Source organism: Malus sylvestris, chromosome 10 (assembly GCF_916048215.2).
Source record: "Malus sylvestris chromosome 10, drMalSylv7.2, whole genome shotgun sequence".
In the NCBI taxonomy this organism is placed as follows: Eukaryota; Viridiplantae; Streptophyta; class Magnoliopsida; order Rosales; family Rosaceae; genus Malus; species Malus sylvestris.
Window position 1 is genome coordinate 31,224,659 of NC_062269.1, and position 15,235 is coordinate 31,239,893.

Below are 15,235 nucleotides of genomic sequence, written 5' to 3' on the forward strand. Positions count from 1 at the left end.
TATGCATTCAATATTGCACTACTATCCAAGCAGGCTTGGAGATTTGTCCAAGGTATAAAGTCGCTTGCATATAGGGTGTTCAAAGCAAAATATTTAACGACAACTAATTTTTTGAATGCTCCTGTTAAAGCTAATGCTTCCTATTGCTGGAAGAGCATTGCGACAACAAGGAATGTTATACACCAAGGTTTGAGATGGCAGCTCAGCAATGGGAATGAGGTGAAGATTTGGAAAGATAGCTAGATTCCTAGGGAAAACTTCTTTCGCGTTATTACCCCATGCCCCACAACTTGGAGATTAGAGACCATGGTGGATCACCTAATCTTCCCTATTATGCGATGATGGGTCAAAACTTGCTGAACACCTTATTTAACACAGAGGAAATGGCGCTAATTCTAAGCATCCCACTTAGCTTTCGATCCACTTGTGATAAACTTATATGACATCATGAGAAAATGACAAATTCTCGATATATACTGCTTATCATGTTGCTCGACAAGATGTGTGTCTGATAGGTGTTGAAGCTGAGCGTTCCCGGGCTAGTAGAGATGAGCAAGTGTTGTGGAGGCGGCTATGGAGAGCTCAGGTTCCTGGAAAGGTTCAAATTTGTGTGTGGCGGGGATGTTAGGATAGTTTCCCCACACGTACAAAACTAGTAAGAATATGATTGTTACAAGATATGAAGTGTGTTTTTTGTAGAAGTAACCCGGAAACTATTGAACATATACTACGAGACTGTGATTTTGCTGCTGTGGTGTGGTTAGCGGGATTGGGGCTACGAGTCCGTGAGGCACTTGTAACTAGTTTCAGAGCATAGATTTTGGGTGCTGCACAAAAATGCCAAAGCAGGCTTTTGACTTATGTCTTATGTTGGTGTCAAGTATTTGGGGTGCAAGGAACGCACTACTTTGGTATGTAAATCTTACTCCCCCAATGGAGATTTTGATCGCAACTGAGAGTAGGCTTCAGGAGTATCAGAAATGCATTCTCCAAATGGATCAAGTAAAGCTCAGACATGATAACGGTGGACTAAACCGAACTCAGGAGGGTTGAAGTGTAGTTTTGATGGAGCGTGGCATGAATGGTCACATCGAGGAGGATATGGTGTGGTAATACGTGATTGGGTGGTCATTTTTGCCATGTTAATTCGCCTATACAAGCTGAGCTGCTTGCTGCTAGAAAAGCAACAAAGCTCCTAATGGAATTCCAAAGAGCTAGTTCGAATTCGATTTTGGAGGGAGACTTAAGTGTTGTGCTTGCAGCCGTGAATCGTTCCAAGGATGATTGTTCATTATTCGGACCTATAATTAACAACATCAAATGAGTTTTACGCAGCATGGAGGGAACATTGTTGAACTTTGTGCATCGGGAAGTAAACAACGTAGCATACAGGCTAGCTCGTGCTGGTTTGGGTGTTTCTAGTGAAGATAGGTGGGTTGAATCTCCCCCAGTTTTTATTTTAGATGCTTTATTAGAAGACAATCAAGTGTAACTGTTTACGTTATGGTGAGGATAACTATTTGTGCAAGACACTCTTTTTCTCTTAGACCGGGTTGAAATCCCTGATAAAGTTTTTATTGAGGCTCATTTTAGCACCATATCCTCTCTTTGTACGCGTTTTTTGTATTAATGAATATCGTACTTTCTTAAAAAAAAAAACAAAAAAAGAGTCATTGCTACATATATGCTTGGACCATTTTTTTCCTTTTTGTAGAATCATGCTAAGAATTTACAAGGCAACATATTAGGTGCACCAAACAATTTGATCCATTCCCCTCTTCAAGAAATTACTTTAAAAAAAATATGTGTGCTCTCCAAAAAACACAGAACTTGAAATTAACTTTGAGAACCAGGTGGTTCAGTGATTGGGGATGAATTTCATGCTTGTATTTCACATGACACGTCCTTGGTTCAATTCTTGATGCTCAGGGGTGGGCATAAAAATCATCAAACCGCAAAACCCTATCGAATCATATGAAAAAAAAAACCGAAAAGAACCGTGTTGATCGAAAAAGTCAACTTTGAGTCAAAAACCGAATCGGACCGTTCAAACCGATTCTGGTTCTGGTTTCGAATGAACAAGAACTGGCCGGAACCAAACCGAACCGTTTATTAATAATAAATAAATAAATTATGTATATACACACAAGTCATGGTATAATAGGTTGAAAAATTAGTTTCACCTAGTCGCAAAGTAATGGATCCCATCCCAATTAGGGCTCACTCACCTCACCCTCTCACCTCACTCTCTCACCTCACTCATTGCCTCACATCCCCATTCCCCCATTTCAGTTTCACATAGCCGACCCCACTTGGTTGCACTTTTTTAGTTGTCGCTGCCATTTGGAAAAAAAAAATGTTTGCACTCTATTCTACAGAAACCAATATCAGTGGCTACCTTAAATTGACAATTCTCCCAAGAGGAGTGTCATTGATTTGGTTTAGTGTTCTATGGGTAGAGGAAAAGGGTGGTGCGATGCATCTATTGCTATGCTGTCTTGTTGCTAGGATATGTGATCTCATGTTAGTTGAAGAACATTTTGTTTCATCGCTTTTCCTAGGTTTTTTACATAAACTTTATGCCAAGTTCTTGACAAAAGAACAAGAAAAAAATAATTACGTGGACTTCAAATTGATGATGCTTGTGGATCAGTTTGAGGGACAGTTCAAATGGAAATTAGGTAGTTATTCTTCTGTTTGGCCAAACCCCTTTGTGAAAACGTACTGTACAATTCTTAAGGATTTGTGCCATAAATAATTTGAATGCATGATGATTTGGTGTTCAAATAATTTAGTATTCGGAACTGTAAACCGGCAAAAACTGAATCGGAACCAGTGTAGACCGAACCGTACGATTTTAGTAATAAATTTAAGCGGAATCGCACCGAACCAAACTGTTGATATTTTCCGGTTCGTGTTTCGATTTAGGGGTGGAACCGTACCGAAATGCACCGTGCCCATCCCTATTGACGCTTGTGTATCAAACGATGATGGTCAAGAGGAGGTTGAAATACCTTTGTAAGTCTTTCTAGTCCCCCAGAAGGGTGGACTTCGTGACGAAGCCACAATTTGGTCCCTTTATTTTTTTTATTTAACACTGAGTTTTTATTTAACACTGAGAACCTAATATAAAAAAATCACAGGGTCTAGTGATATTCTTCTTTACTTGTAATTGAGAGGTCTTAGGTTCGATTATTCCCAAATTCGAATTTAAATCATATTATTGCCAGTCCATTGCGGGGTTAAGCTCTCCTTTTTGTAAATAATATCGTTTGTGAAAAAAAAAAAGTAAATTGTAGAAATGGTCTCTCAACTTTAATCAAATTGGAGCAATGATCCCCCAACTAAAAATCCATTACAATTGGTCCTTCAATTCATCAAAATGTGTAGCTATGGTCTTTTTTGACAACTTCATCAGAATTTTGTCAAAATAAGTTATGCTGGAAGGATCATTGCTACAATTGGAGTCCTCCATCTCATCAAAACATGTAGCTATGGTCATTTTCGTCAACTTCATCAGAATTTTGTCAAAATAAATTATGTTGGAATGACCATTGCTACAATTGAGTTAAAATTTGAAGGATCATTGCTCCAATTGGGTTAAAGTTGAGGGAACATTTCACTAGTTGGATTAAAATTGAGGAACCAATAGCAATTGATTTTTAGTTGAGGGACCATAATTGCACATTTTAATGAGTTGAGGGACTTATGGTAATGTATTTTAATTGAGGAACCATTGTTCTAATCGAGTAAAAGTTAAGGTATGATTGCTATAATTCACTAAAAAAATAATCTAAATTCACAAATTTTTTGCCCAATATAAACTGAAAAAAATTCATTTGGGGGAAAATAAAAAATTTGCTGAATTCAACGGTTGAGACAATTATATAAGATAAGAAGGGATCAATGGCGAGTTGAAGAGTTAGGACCGAAGTGTACAGCCACACCTGCAGACAAAGGCTACTGAAAACCCTGCAAAACCCTCTCACTGCTGTGTATACTGAATGGCGGCTGCTTCTTCTCTGAAATCTGCAGCTGGGTTTCTCCAACTGAAGAAACCACAAAATCCTTTGCTTCTTAGCTCTCCCAATCAAGTATCCACCATTTCGACCAAGAAGTTTGCTCCAATAGCGGCTCTCACAGCCACCCCAGTCGTCAGCCTCTCCCAGACTTTCATAAATTTGAAGGATCAGGGAAAGGTAAGCAATTTTTAGGCATCTGGGTCAGGAGATTTCGATTGCATTGTAGAAAAGTTTCGTCGTTTGGTGTGCCTGTTATGCTTGGTTATTCTTTCATTTGAATCCATGTTGAAATTTTGCAGAACCCGCGAATTTTCGTGGCTTTCTATGCACAATGAAAGCTGGGTTTTGAAATTTTCATCATCTGGTGTGACCTTTTCTGCAGTTTTGTTCTTTCATTTGAATCCCTGTTGATAAATTTGCAGAACCCACCAAATCTCGTGCCCTTGTTTGCCCAATGAAATCTGGGTTTACAAAGTTTCATGATTCGGTGTGCTTGTTCTGCATGTTTTGTTCTTTCATTTGAATCCCTGTTGAAAAACTGGCAAAAACCCACCAAATTCACGGTTTTCTATGCCCAATTAAGGCTGCCAAATTCTTTGTAACTCTTAGTCGGGTCTTAATCACTGCCAAATTGCACCTTTTTCTTACCTCCCTTATTGCTCTTGGCATTGCCATGTTCTTAATATATTCAATTTCCCCTTCATATGATGGCCTCATTTCCAATTAGGGTCGGGGAAGAGATGCTGACTGATGAGACGTTGTTTAGTTCTTGTTCTTGAAAACGTTTTGGCCTTGACCAAAATATTCTGCATGTTACCAGTGTTGACAAAGTTGTTATAGACATTCCTTTACATTAATCATTCACAAGTTATGTTTCTGGTTATTTGTTCTGCATGCTTCAGACTGGATCGACATTGGAAAGTTGGTTTTCTTAACTAAATTTCATCTTAGGACTAGGACTGGGATTTGTGGCTGATTTCAGATGAAATGAGTTATTCTGTCAAATTTTGTTGTTCTAATGATTGTCTTCCTTTGAAGGTTGCATTTATCCCTTACATCACTGCTGGTGATCCTGACCTTTCAATCACGGCAGAAGCATTGAAGGTGCTCGATTCTTGTGGATCGGACATAATCGAATTAGGCGTGCCGTATTCTGATCCATTAGCAGATGGTCCAGCTATACAGGTTTGATATGTTTGTCGTTTGTATTGTATACTTCGGCATGTTCTTTTTACAATTTATGTTCAATAGGTTCCTGTTTTGTATCCTCCACTTACTTGTGTGTTATTATTTCTTAGGCTGCAGCCACCCGTTCCTTGGCAAGAGGGACCAATCTCAATGCAATTATTTCAATGTTGAAGGAGGTATATTTGTATGCAATGTTAAAACAACTTGATATTTTGTTGATGTTGTATCTGAAAAAAGTACGTTAGATTTATTACTGTTACTGCGACTACCAACGAAACGTGCATTGCGGAAACCCATGAAATATGTTGATTATAAGCATCCAAGTAATTCTCATATTACCATACTATGTATCTCTATGTGGGATGTAGGAATAAGAATTCATATCAAAACAATAGCATATTCTCCCATGACATTTCTTACTTAAATGAATCTACGAATGATATACATACAGACATCTTGAAGTTGTTGCTAGAGGGGGTATAACAAATTTGTGTACAGTTCTTGTTTCACGTTGGCACCTGTCTCTGTTTCTTTCTCCATCAAACTAATCTTATTATATTAATATTGTTGAATGGACAGGTGATTCCCCAATTGTCTTGCCCAATTGCTCTGTTTACATACTATAACCCGATTTTGAAGCGTGGGATTCCAGAGTTCATGTCCACCATCAAAGATGTTGGTGTACATGGTAATGTATAAGCACTTGCTCTATAATGCATCTGAATATCATAATTAGTTCTGTTTATCCTTTGTCAACTTGATTTAGTCTTAAAATAGTCTATATATCTTAGAGGAATATGACTAGATTCCTATTTCATTTTGGCTTGTAGGGCTTGTGGTTCCAGATGTTCCATTGGAGGAAACAGAAATTTTAAGAAAGGAAGCTGCGAAAAATAATATTGAATTGGTTTGTTTCTTAGTTTTTATCCCTGCACCATTTTTGGATTTTGTAAATAAGTTCAAATTATTTATTCATACGTTTGGATGTAATTGTAATACTTCCGATCCGCTTGTATGATTTACAGGTATTACTAACAACACCCACTACTCCAATTGATCAAATGAAGGCCATTGCCGAAGCTTCAGAAGGATTTCTGTACCTGGTAAGAATAGCATGTATTCTTAGTACTTTATATTCTATATAGGTTTAAGAATCTTTTGAGTCATGCCCAATTTTCCAGAATTATCATTCAGCTTAGAAAATGAAGCTATTGGATACATGCTATACTGGTGTCATGAAAGTGGATGTAAATGTGGCTTTTGTTAAAGAACTTTATTTTTCGGAGAGATAATCTCCTATCAATAACAAGTTGGCAAGTTGTGTTCTCTTCACAGACGTTTTGTTTATGCAAATTCATTCGTCTGTATCTTGGGGTGAGTATGACATTGCTAATTGCAATTTATTGTTTGTTGTTTTGAGCTATAGGTGAGCTCGATCGGAGTTACTGGTGCCCGTGCATCTGTGAATGAACGAGTTCCTGCTCTTTTAAAGGAAATTAAAGAGGTTTGTCTTCTGAACCAGTTCTACGGTCTACCAATGTAAATTTTTACCAAATGGAGCTAGAAAACATTATGCAGTTGACATGATCCCACTTTAACTAACATGTGTGTCTTGCATAATCACGCTTACCTTTTATGCGACAGACAACAAAAAGGCCTGTTGCGGTTGGTTTCGGCATCTCAAAGCCCGAACACGCGAAACAGGTCAGTAGTTTAACCTAACTCAGAATGCCTCACACCTACACCCTACACCCTACACCTTCAGTAGACTATCAGAATGTCTATCCTTGCTAAACGTCTAACCTCAATCGAGATACTTATTCGCGTGAGTTGTACAGGTAGCCGGGTGGGGAGCCGAAGGCGTTATCGTTGGTAGTGCGATGGTGAAGCTGTTGGGCGAAGCGAAAACTCCCGAGGAGGGGTTGAAGGAACTAGCAACCTTCACCAAGTCTTTGAAATCTGCCCTCCTCTGAAGACATTTTATGTGATTTTTCTTCTTATTGTTGCAAGTGCGTTACATTCGAAGCATGTAATCCCCGAATGATGTGAAAATCTTACCATTGTAGTTTCAAAAGTGCGTTGTAAAAAATACAAGATAGAAGGATCAATACAACCATTTTATCCTCTTAATTTAATTTCTCCTAATTTGATTACGGTTACGGAAGCGGGCTTTTAAAAAAACCAAAAAAATCTTTTCAACTTTACATGGGACCCACCAATGTGGATCCCCACTTTCAAGTTTCACATTTGTCCTTCATTTAAGTCTCTTGACTCGTGGGTTTCCTCCGATCAGCCAAAAATTGGCCCTTATCCTCTGCTACACAGGCCACCACATCAATTATTCAACGCACGACACGTGGCAAATACATACAAATCAACGCTGGCCGCCAGAAAAAGTCCCCGTGCATAATTATTACTCTGTACCGTACATCACCAGAATATTCCTCTATTTTGTCCGAAGTCCGATATATAAACACGAAAGTTCGCATCTCGTCGACGAAAACAACAAATATCGGATATTTCGGACACGCACGCGCGCACAGAGTATGCATTCAGTATTCACCGCGGACGACTCCTCCGATCCGTTTTGGGCGCTGTCGTCGCCGGCGGCGGAGATGAATCGGAGCGCTTCGGAGTGGGCCTTCGAGCAGTTCCTCGACGAGTTCTCGACGCCGGCCGCCACTCCTCGGCAATCGGTCGCCGAGCAATTTCCCGTCTCATCCGCCGCTTCCAGTTCCGTCGTGTCTCAGTCGTCGACGTCGAAGCGCGACGATGTGGACGAAGAGGTAGTTGAGATTAAGAAGCCCGATCGTAATCGTCAACAACCACCACCTCAGCAGCTCAATCATCCTCCGCCGCCGACGGTGTTGGATCCAGCTCCGAAGGCTCCGGTTAACTCGGACCAGTACCGCGAATTTCTTAAGAACCGGCTCGATCTGGCTTGCGCAGCAGTAGCTCTCTCTCGCATCAAATTTGTTTTTATTTGATTTTTTTTATTTTTTAAAATTTTTTTTCATTGATGAATGTGATTGCAGGCATCGTCTTTGACGCCTGTGGATTTGGGTAATCTAGCCGAGAATCAATCGCCCGTGTCGAAGCCTTCACAATTAGCCCCTACTCGATCGCTTGATAAAGGTTTGTCATTGGCTCCTTGCTTGCTTAGGTGCTTAATTTGCAATGATTTAGTTGTTTAATTTCGTAATTTGGTTGTGTAAATTAAATTTGGGAACTTTTTTCATAGCATTTCTCTGAGATATGTAAATGATTCTTATATTTGTGTCTAACATTCGAAAACCCATTTGATTTGAGCTATTGCTAGATTCTGGTAATGGTTTGCCAATGACACAAAATGAAGCTGACGCTAGTCCGCTTGGCGTTTCGGCTTCACCTGCAGCTCAGAGGAGAACGCCGGTGCTGAGTAAGCAAACAACAAGTGGATCGTCGAAAGAGGACTCGGATGATGATGATCTCGAAGGAGACATTGAGATTAATGAGAACATGGATCCTTCTGATGTGAAACGGGCTAGGAGGTAACCCATTTCTTTGCTTGTGTTCATTTTGCTTGCCTACTTTTCAAACTAATTAGGCAGTTTAATTTCATATCTTGGTGTAATGTTTTGGTTATTTCATCGGTCTACAAGTAATAGTAGGTGTTTAGGCTTAATTGACACGAGTTATAATTTCTCTACAACAATCGCTATATGAAGGGCATCGACAAATTGATTGCCTTCTTGAATGGATGATTTGTTAATATGGGCTCTGTGTGCAAGAAGGATGAGTAGTTGCTATTTGGCTTAATTGACCTGAATTATAGTATCTCCACAATAATCGATATGTGAAGGGCATCGACACATTGATTGCCTTCATGGTGGATGATGGTTAGTATGAGCCCCTGTATGCACGAAAGATGAGTAGAAAGTTTAAAACTTTAGTTTGTCCAAACAGAAGTTTGTTTTTTTTATTTTAGTAGAGAATTTAGAGCAAGTGCCTACCTGCTTCGGAATCAGCGATTCTTGAAGCAAAATGATCTGATTTGGAAGGAGGGAAATGTTTCCTGTCACATGAACTTTCACCTGATGAATTTGTTTGACAACGGGTTACCATATTGCTAAATCTAAAAACTTAGCCCTTTATCCATTGACATGTTAATGGTGCTCAGGATGCTGTCCAATCGAGAGTCAGCTAGACGCTCAAGGAGGAGAAAACAAGCCCAAATGAGTGAACTTGAGACACAGGTGGTGCTCCTTGTTTCAAATTATGAATTAGCAATAACAACCGTCATCTCTTCTTGATATATATCATAATCATTTTTTGTACGAAGACAACATTATGAAGTTATATGTTTTGCTTTCATTCAGGTTGGTCAGCTAAGAGTTGAACACTCTGGGCTGTTAAAACGTCTCACTGATGTGAACCAAAAATATGATAATGCTGCTGTTGACAACAGAATATTAAGGGCTGATATTGAGACGTTAAGAGCAAAGGTTAACCGCTAAGACATTCTGCGTTTTCAGATTTTGTTTTCGTTTGCATGTTTTTTTCTTTAAATGCCCTGTATACTGTTAATTCAGTTTTCTTATTGATTCAAGGTGATATGTATTTGAAAAAACAAAATCAGGTGAAAATGGCAGAAGAATCTGTGAAGAGAGTGACGGGGATCAACCCGCTACTTCTAGCCATGTCAAATGTAGCTAACGCAGGCATGCCATCAGTGAACAACCCAATGAATGCATCTACAAATGCTGCTGTGCCAATGCAACCGAACTCCAACCACCTCTTTCACCCGGGAGTTCCTAGTATGACCACTACTCCTCTGCATCACCAGAGATTGGACACTGGCTTTCACGTGAACCCCCCAATCTCTCTGGTTGGGAACCGACAGAGTAATGTTGGCCAACCAGTTGTCGCTGGAAGCAACATGACTCAAAACTCTTCAATTCCGCACACAGGCAACATAGATCACATGCAGCAGCCGCAGCCGCAGCCACGGCCACGGCAGCAGCAGCAGCCACGGCCACGGCAGCAGCAGCAGCCACGGCCAGGAGTGAGTGAAGCATTGCCGGGATGGGACCCGCAGCTCCCTCACGCCGTCCCAAAGAATAAGAAGTAGAACTGAATGTGGGGGCCTTCCTATTTTGCAGGACAGAGGGATAAACGGCTGATTGAATATGTATTTATTGGTGGGATTTATACTTTGGCCTTCTGTTTTCGTACAGTTTAAATTTCAATTCCGTATGTGTTCATGTTTTAGAATTTGCCGTAAATGATCTTTTTCTTATCAAAATTTGTGTGCCACGGCCCACGACCATGTTTCAGTTAGACGAGAATTACCTCTGCAAAAGGCTTGTTGCTCAAGTAATTAAGAACATTTCGATTGCTCCTCCCACCAATACTTGAGTGTATCAACAAATGTTCAATCTACAACACATTGTCTTCTGTTCCTATGAGAATTTTGCAACAATCGGGACAGTAGTAAAAACCAACATGAAACATAACGGCATGGGCTTACAATTAAAAAATAAAATTCACTACTGGATTTTGGCACCACCACCTTGGAGACCTAACTGAACCTTGCTTTGAAAATGGGCTTCCAGCCTGAAAGGAGTCGATTGAAATCAGAAACAAGCATAGAGAAGGACGAAAATGGGGAGGGACGCGGACGCACTGCCATACCTTGTTGCGCATTTGTAGTAAATGGTGTCCGGGGAGTTGTAGGTGCGTGCATTTGCAAACATCCTCTTGGCATCTGCAACAAACATCTCGAATGTTACATAATACTGCTCCGACTCTACCCTCTTTGACATCGTCCTCAGATCTGCATCATATTAAATATCCGTTAAAAGCTTCGAATATTTGATACGATATGCGCAATTACAAACATCTATCTCAACTTTGTGCCGACTTTTGAAGTAAATTTAAGAAGTCTTGGCAATTTCACTACTCAGGATGTCAACGACAATGTGCAGATTATGACCAAGCTATAATCGAAACTAGATTTTTCAGAAATCAAATCTTCAAAGTACGGTTTCCATGAAGGCACGTGGAGCAATTTCAGACACAATGCAACTACACAGTGCAGAAGACAGTTAAACCATGTTCTTCGTGGATCGCTGAAATTAATTAAAGAAATTGTCCTTCTTACCCATAGGATCTTTTATGATGTCATAATAATCAGGAACATCACGTGCGTCGACTGGTTCCTTGAAAGGCCAGGCATCAGCATGTTCATGCATACTCTGCGCATATGAAAATTTCTATGGTAAGAATGCATTTGATACTGACAGCAGGACATAGGGTTAAAAATATGAAAGTCTACTATATAAATTAATGTTAAAATAAATTACAATATTCATATGCGTCTTCTATCCATACCGACAAAAATAGTCAATACACCACAAATGGCAGCCTGCCATACATTGTATTTCGCGTATTGCATACAATGATACAAACTCATATTGCTTCCGCCCCCTGGAAAGGCACTTTGCTTTAAGAGACTTAGATGGTATTCTATTGCAAGTGCAGAACCGAAGCATATATTTTCTTTGTAGTTCTTCATGCTTTGTGGAGTTTCCATATATTTAATTTGAAGATAAGGAAACATCCGATTCATTTCTCAAATTAAAAGGCATGCAAGTGAAAAATGCATAGCAACATATGATAGGATCAAACTATCGTAAAAAGAAAAAGACAAGCTCACTATTCTCCACGATAAAAAACTAAAGGCAACTGGAAAAGAAGAGTGAAGAGATTAACCTTTAGAAGTGCTCGCATGAATGCAGTAAAATGCTTCCTGGCACTGTCTGTGGAACCACTCAAAGTTACAAAGCGTGAATGTCCCCATTGATCCGGGGTCCACCCAGCCTCCCCTATTACCAAAATGTTCCATAAAATTCAGATTACCCATTCAACTTCACCAACAGAACTTAAACACAAGGTGAGGTTGGCATGAAATTACAGCTTTTTTTATGACTGATCACAAGTCACAGCTTGAATAACTGATTAAGGAAATAAAAAAACTAGTTAAGCAAAGTTACAGAACTTACTCAAGCCAGGGATTTCCTCAGCCTTGATGATTTTTTTAGGTATACCAGCTTCTTTCTGGATAAATAAATACGTGGTCAGAACTAAGTTTTAGACATTGAAATACTGATTGATCATAACAGTTAATGAACAAGGAACCACTGTGATACCAGATTTTGACAGGCTATGTCGAATACTAGAAAAATTTAAAGAAACCACTGGAAACAAATGGCATTATCTTTAAACTCCAGGATACTGGTATGTTACCTTTTGAAACTCTATGCCAGGATAAACAATGTGGCAGTTTGAGAGCTCTCTTATCTTTTCATCGATTGCCTACCATAAAACCAAAACAAGAAGACAGTTTAGATTGTAATAAATACACCTTTGTTTAATACTCTATAGTCTATACATGATTTATTGATTTGGCATCTATCAAGACCTATTTTAACATGGGAACCAATTTAAACTTTAATATGAAAATCTAAAATCTATTGAACCGACTCTTACCTGCCTCTGACGACGAATCATAGTGGATAAGTCGGTGTATGGAAGCTTTGGGTCAATTCTGCATTCCATTAGGATCCCTCCATCGTAATCTTTTATATAGCTGCAGATAACAATAAAACATTGAGAAAAATTCAAAACTGATATTTTTTTTTTTCACATTAAGTAAGAACATAAATCTGGCAGTGCATCGTATACTGGTAAAGGCCACCAGCTCACAAGTTCATTTGATTGTTTTATCTTTCCCCTCGTTTTGGTAGTGATTTTAGTCAAGGGTAAGAACTTGAAGCATACAAAGGACCTAAGAAACCTAGATCTGAAAAACAAAATTGACAGTCTTTGAACAACAAGAGTTGTGTGCAAAACATACCCGTGCCATCGGTCTTTCTCCAAGTGAATCTCTTTTGTGAAACCCTACAAGTAAATACGCCTTAGTGCAGGTCCTTTACCAGATCCACTCCATAACTCAGGAGCACAAAAAAGAAAAAACATTTGAAGAAGTGTTGAAAAAAATGTCAAAAACTGGCACTATTAGTTTATAAAGAAAGAATCAGTAGAAAACCTAAAAGGTGATTACACAAACAATGGAGAACAATACCTGTTTAATAAAGTAGCCAACAGCATTATTGTCAGCATAAGTCAGGAAATGGGTTAGGCCGTCCTCGTCCCGTGCATGCTGTTTTAAGTGATTCATCAGTCTAGTACCATAACCTTTAACTTGTTCATCAGCTGTAATTGCACAAAAGGCTATCTCTCCAAACCTTTGACTGAATTAGAGGAAAAGGTCGGTAACAGGGTAAATAAAGTATGTCATAGATGAAGCCTCAACTATGTACTGAAGAATGTGAAAAGAAAAAAAAATGCCCATACATGAATATAAAGATGATAAAATACAAATTTAACCTGATATATGGTCGATATGTTATGCCACCGACAACATGATTACGCCTGATAACCATAACTGATTTATGACTTCTGCCATTTCAGAAACCATAAAAGAAATTAGATTCAATAAGATGCATGACAAGGGGTTATGTTTCACATCCCAAATGATATAAACAGCGGTACCCGAATCACTTATTCCATGTGCTTGAAAGATGAGCTAATTGTATTACCTATCCATAACAAGTCGGACAATGTACTCCTTTGGCATGTTTGGTAGTTGCCTGGCAAATATGTTCTTCAATCCTACCAACCTGAGAAAAACCAAAAACAGCGGTCTAAATCAAGCTCCATACCCGCACTGTTAAACAATTTGATAACAAACTGTTTAAGCAGAATCGGTTTCATTTCTTTTTCTTTTTGTATTTCGTTTAGCATTGTGACGTTCTAGAATTCATATAGCCAACCCCACTTAGTGGGATAAGGCTTTGTTGTTGTTGTTTTGTTCAGCATTGTTAAACCATGAAAGATCAGAAATGAAAGTTCATCAGAGACAAATACCAAATCATATGCTGATCAATACCATCATTCGAAAGGCACACAAACTTGAGCCTCCCTGCTTCCTCCTAAAACATCAAATTCGAAAACACATTTTTTATTCCAAATTCAATTTTATTTCGTACTAATTCACATTCCTAAATTTCATAAAATAAAAAGTAATTACAAAAAAATTAATTCAGAGAAGCTTACCTCTCTCTTCAAACTCTCTTCTCTAGCACTGTAAGCTCCACTGGTCTGTATATTCTCAGTGAAAATCTTAGAGGCGTCCTCCTTCACCACGATCCCCGGAACCGACCCTGCGGCTGCGGTGGTCCCCGAGGCACCGGCTCCGGCGGGGGCGCCGCCTTCTTTCGCGCCATCCGAAGGCTCATTCTTGACCGTCGAGTTCTCAATTTTGAGTTTAGAGTTGCGCGCCACAGCAGAACCCCCGCTGTTATCGAGGCGCGCAGCCGTGAAGTTTCGCATGGATGAGTCGTTGTCGAAGTCCTCCTCATCGTCGTCCACCAGAGCGTCGGACTCATCGTCCGAGTCGGAATCGGCGCCGCCGCCGCGAGCAGAAATGCTCTCGAGGTCGTCGTTAGACGTTAACGCGCCGTCGCGAGTGTCGGCCGAGAAGGAAGAGGGAGGGAACGGCGGTGCGTGATCCTCGGACGCGAGCTTGCGCTTGTGGATCGATGAGGTGGCTGAGGCCGAGGCCGAGTGCGACGGGGATGGGGTCTGCGAGCTCCGCGAACGGTTCGACGCGGCGAGGTGCGAGGAGTGCGTGTCCATTTCGATCGAGTCGGTGAGTTGACTCGGAACGAGTTAAGGGTTTTTCGGGGGCGGAACCAGTGGGTTTTCAATAGTTTGGGTTCGCACCAAAAATGTGGATGAGAAAGGCAATCACGTGCCGATCTCCTGCTACCCAGAGACTGACAGCAACGACGTCGTTGCACCGGATAAAGATTCAGCCCAAGCTGGACAAAGTTCGGGCCACTGAACCCGAACAAGTTTGACTTGAGGCGTTACCCAATATTAAAATTGGCCCGAATTTTTTTTTTTTTTTTAAAAGCAAT

At 40.0% G+C, this 15,235-nt stretch overlaps 3 protein-coding genes across 4 annotated transcripts; 2 read left to right on the forward strand and 1 right to left on the reverse strand.

Annotated features, from left to right (window-relative positions):
* The first annotated feature begins 3,856 nt into the window (after nucleotides 1-3,856).
* Nucleotides 3,857-7,340, forward strand: LOC126585885 (tryptophan synthase alpha chain-like). The gene is made up of 9 exons (XM_050250462.1): nucleotides 3,857-4,199; nucleotides 5,061-5,207; nucleotides 5,321-5,386; nucleotides 5,790-5,898; nucleotides 6,041-6,117; nucleotides 6,236-6,313; nucleotides 6,637-6,714; nucleotides 6,855-6,914; nucleotides 7,049-7,340. The coding sequence occupies exons 1-9, from the start codon at nucleotides 4,005-4,007 to the stop codon at nucleotides 7,181-7,183; spliced, it is 945 nt and encodes a 314-aa protein (XP_050106419.1). The 5' UTR covers nucleotides 3,857-4,004; the 3' UTR covers nucleotides 7,184-7,340.
* Nucleotides 7,341-7,673: 333 nt separating this feature from the next.
* Nucleotides 7,674-10,494, forward strand: LOC126585884 (light-inducible protein CPRF2-like). 2 transcript variants are annotated; one of them, XM_050250460.1, is made up of 6 exons: nucleotides 7,674-8,176; nucleotides 8,246-8,345; nucleotides 8,530-8,740; nucleotides 9,370-9,445; nucleotides 9,569-9,694; nucleotides 9,829-10,494. In XM_050250460.1, the coding sequence occupies exons 1-6, from the start codon at nucleotides 7,757-7,759 to the stop codon at nucleotides 10,318-10,320; spliced, it is 1,425 nt and encodes a 474-aa protein (XP_050106417.1). In that variant the 5' UTR covers nucleotides 7,674-7,756; the 3' UTR covers nucleotides 10,321-10,494. The 2 variants fall into 2 exon arrangements, with proteins under 2 accessions (XP_050106417.1, XP_050106418.1); XM_050250461.1 differs by having other exon boundaries at nucleotides 7,675-8,161.
* Nucleotides 10,495-10,554: 60 nt separating this feature from the next.
* On the reverse strand, nucleotides 10,555-15,073 carry LOC126585882 (histone acetyltransferase GCN5). The gene is made up of 13 exons (XM_050250457.1): nucleotides 14,370-15,073; nucleotides 14,181-14,245; nucleotides 13,853-13,933; nucleotides 13,641-13,712; nucleotides 13,336-13,504; nucleotides 13,108-13,151; nucleotides 12,741-12,840; nucleotides 12,498-12,566; nucleotides 12,254-12,308; nucleotides 11,964-12,076; nucleotides 11,353-11,446; nucleotides 10,884-11,025; nucleotides 10,555-10,805 (listed from the first exon to the last, which is right to left on the reverse strand). Exons 1-13 carry the CDS (start codon nucleotides 14,949-14,951, stop codon nucleotides 10,739-10,741), a joined length of 1,653 nt encoding a protein of 550 aa, XP_050106414.1. The 5' UTR covers nucleotides 14,952-15,073; the 3' UTR covers nucleotides 10,555-10,738.
* Between the last annotated feature and the right edge of the window lie 162 nt (nucleotides 15,074-15,235).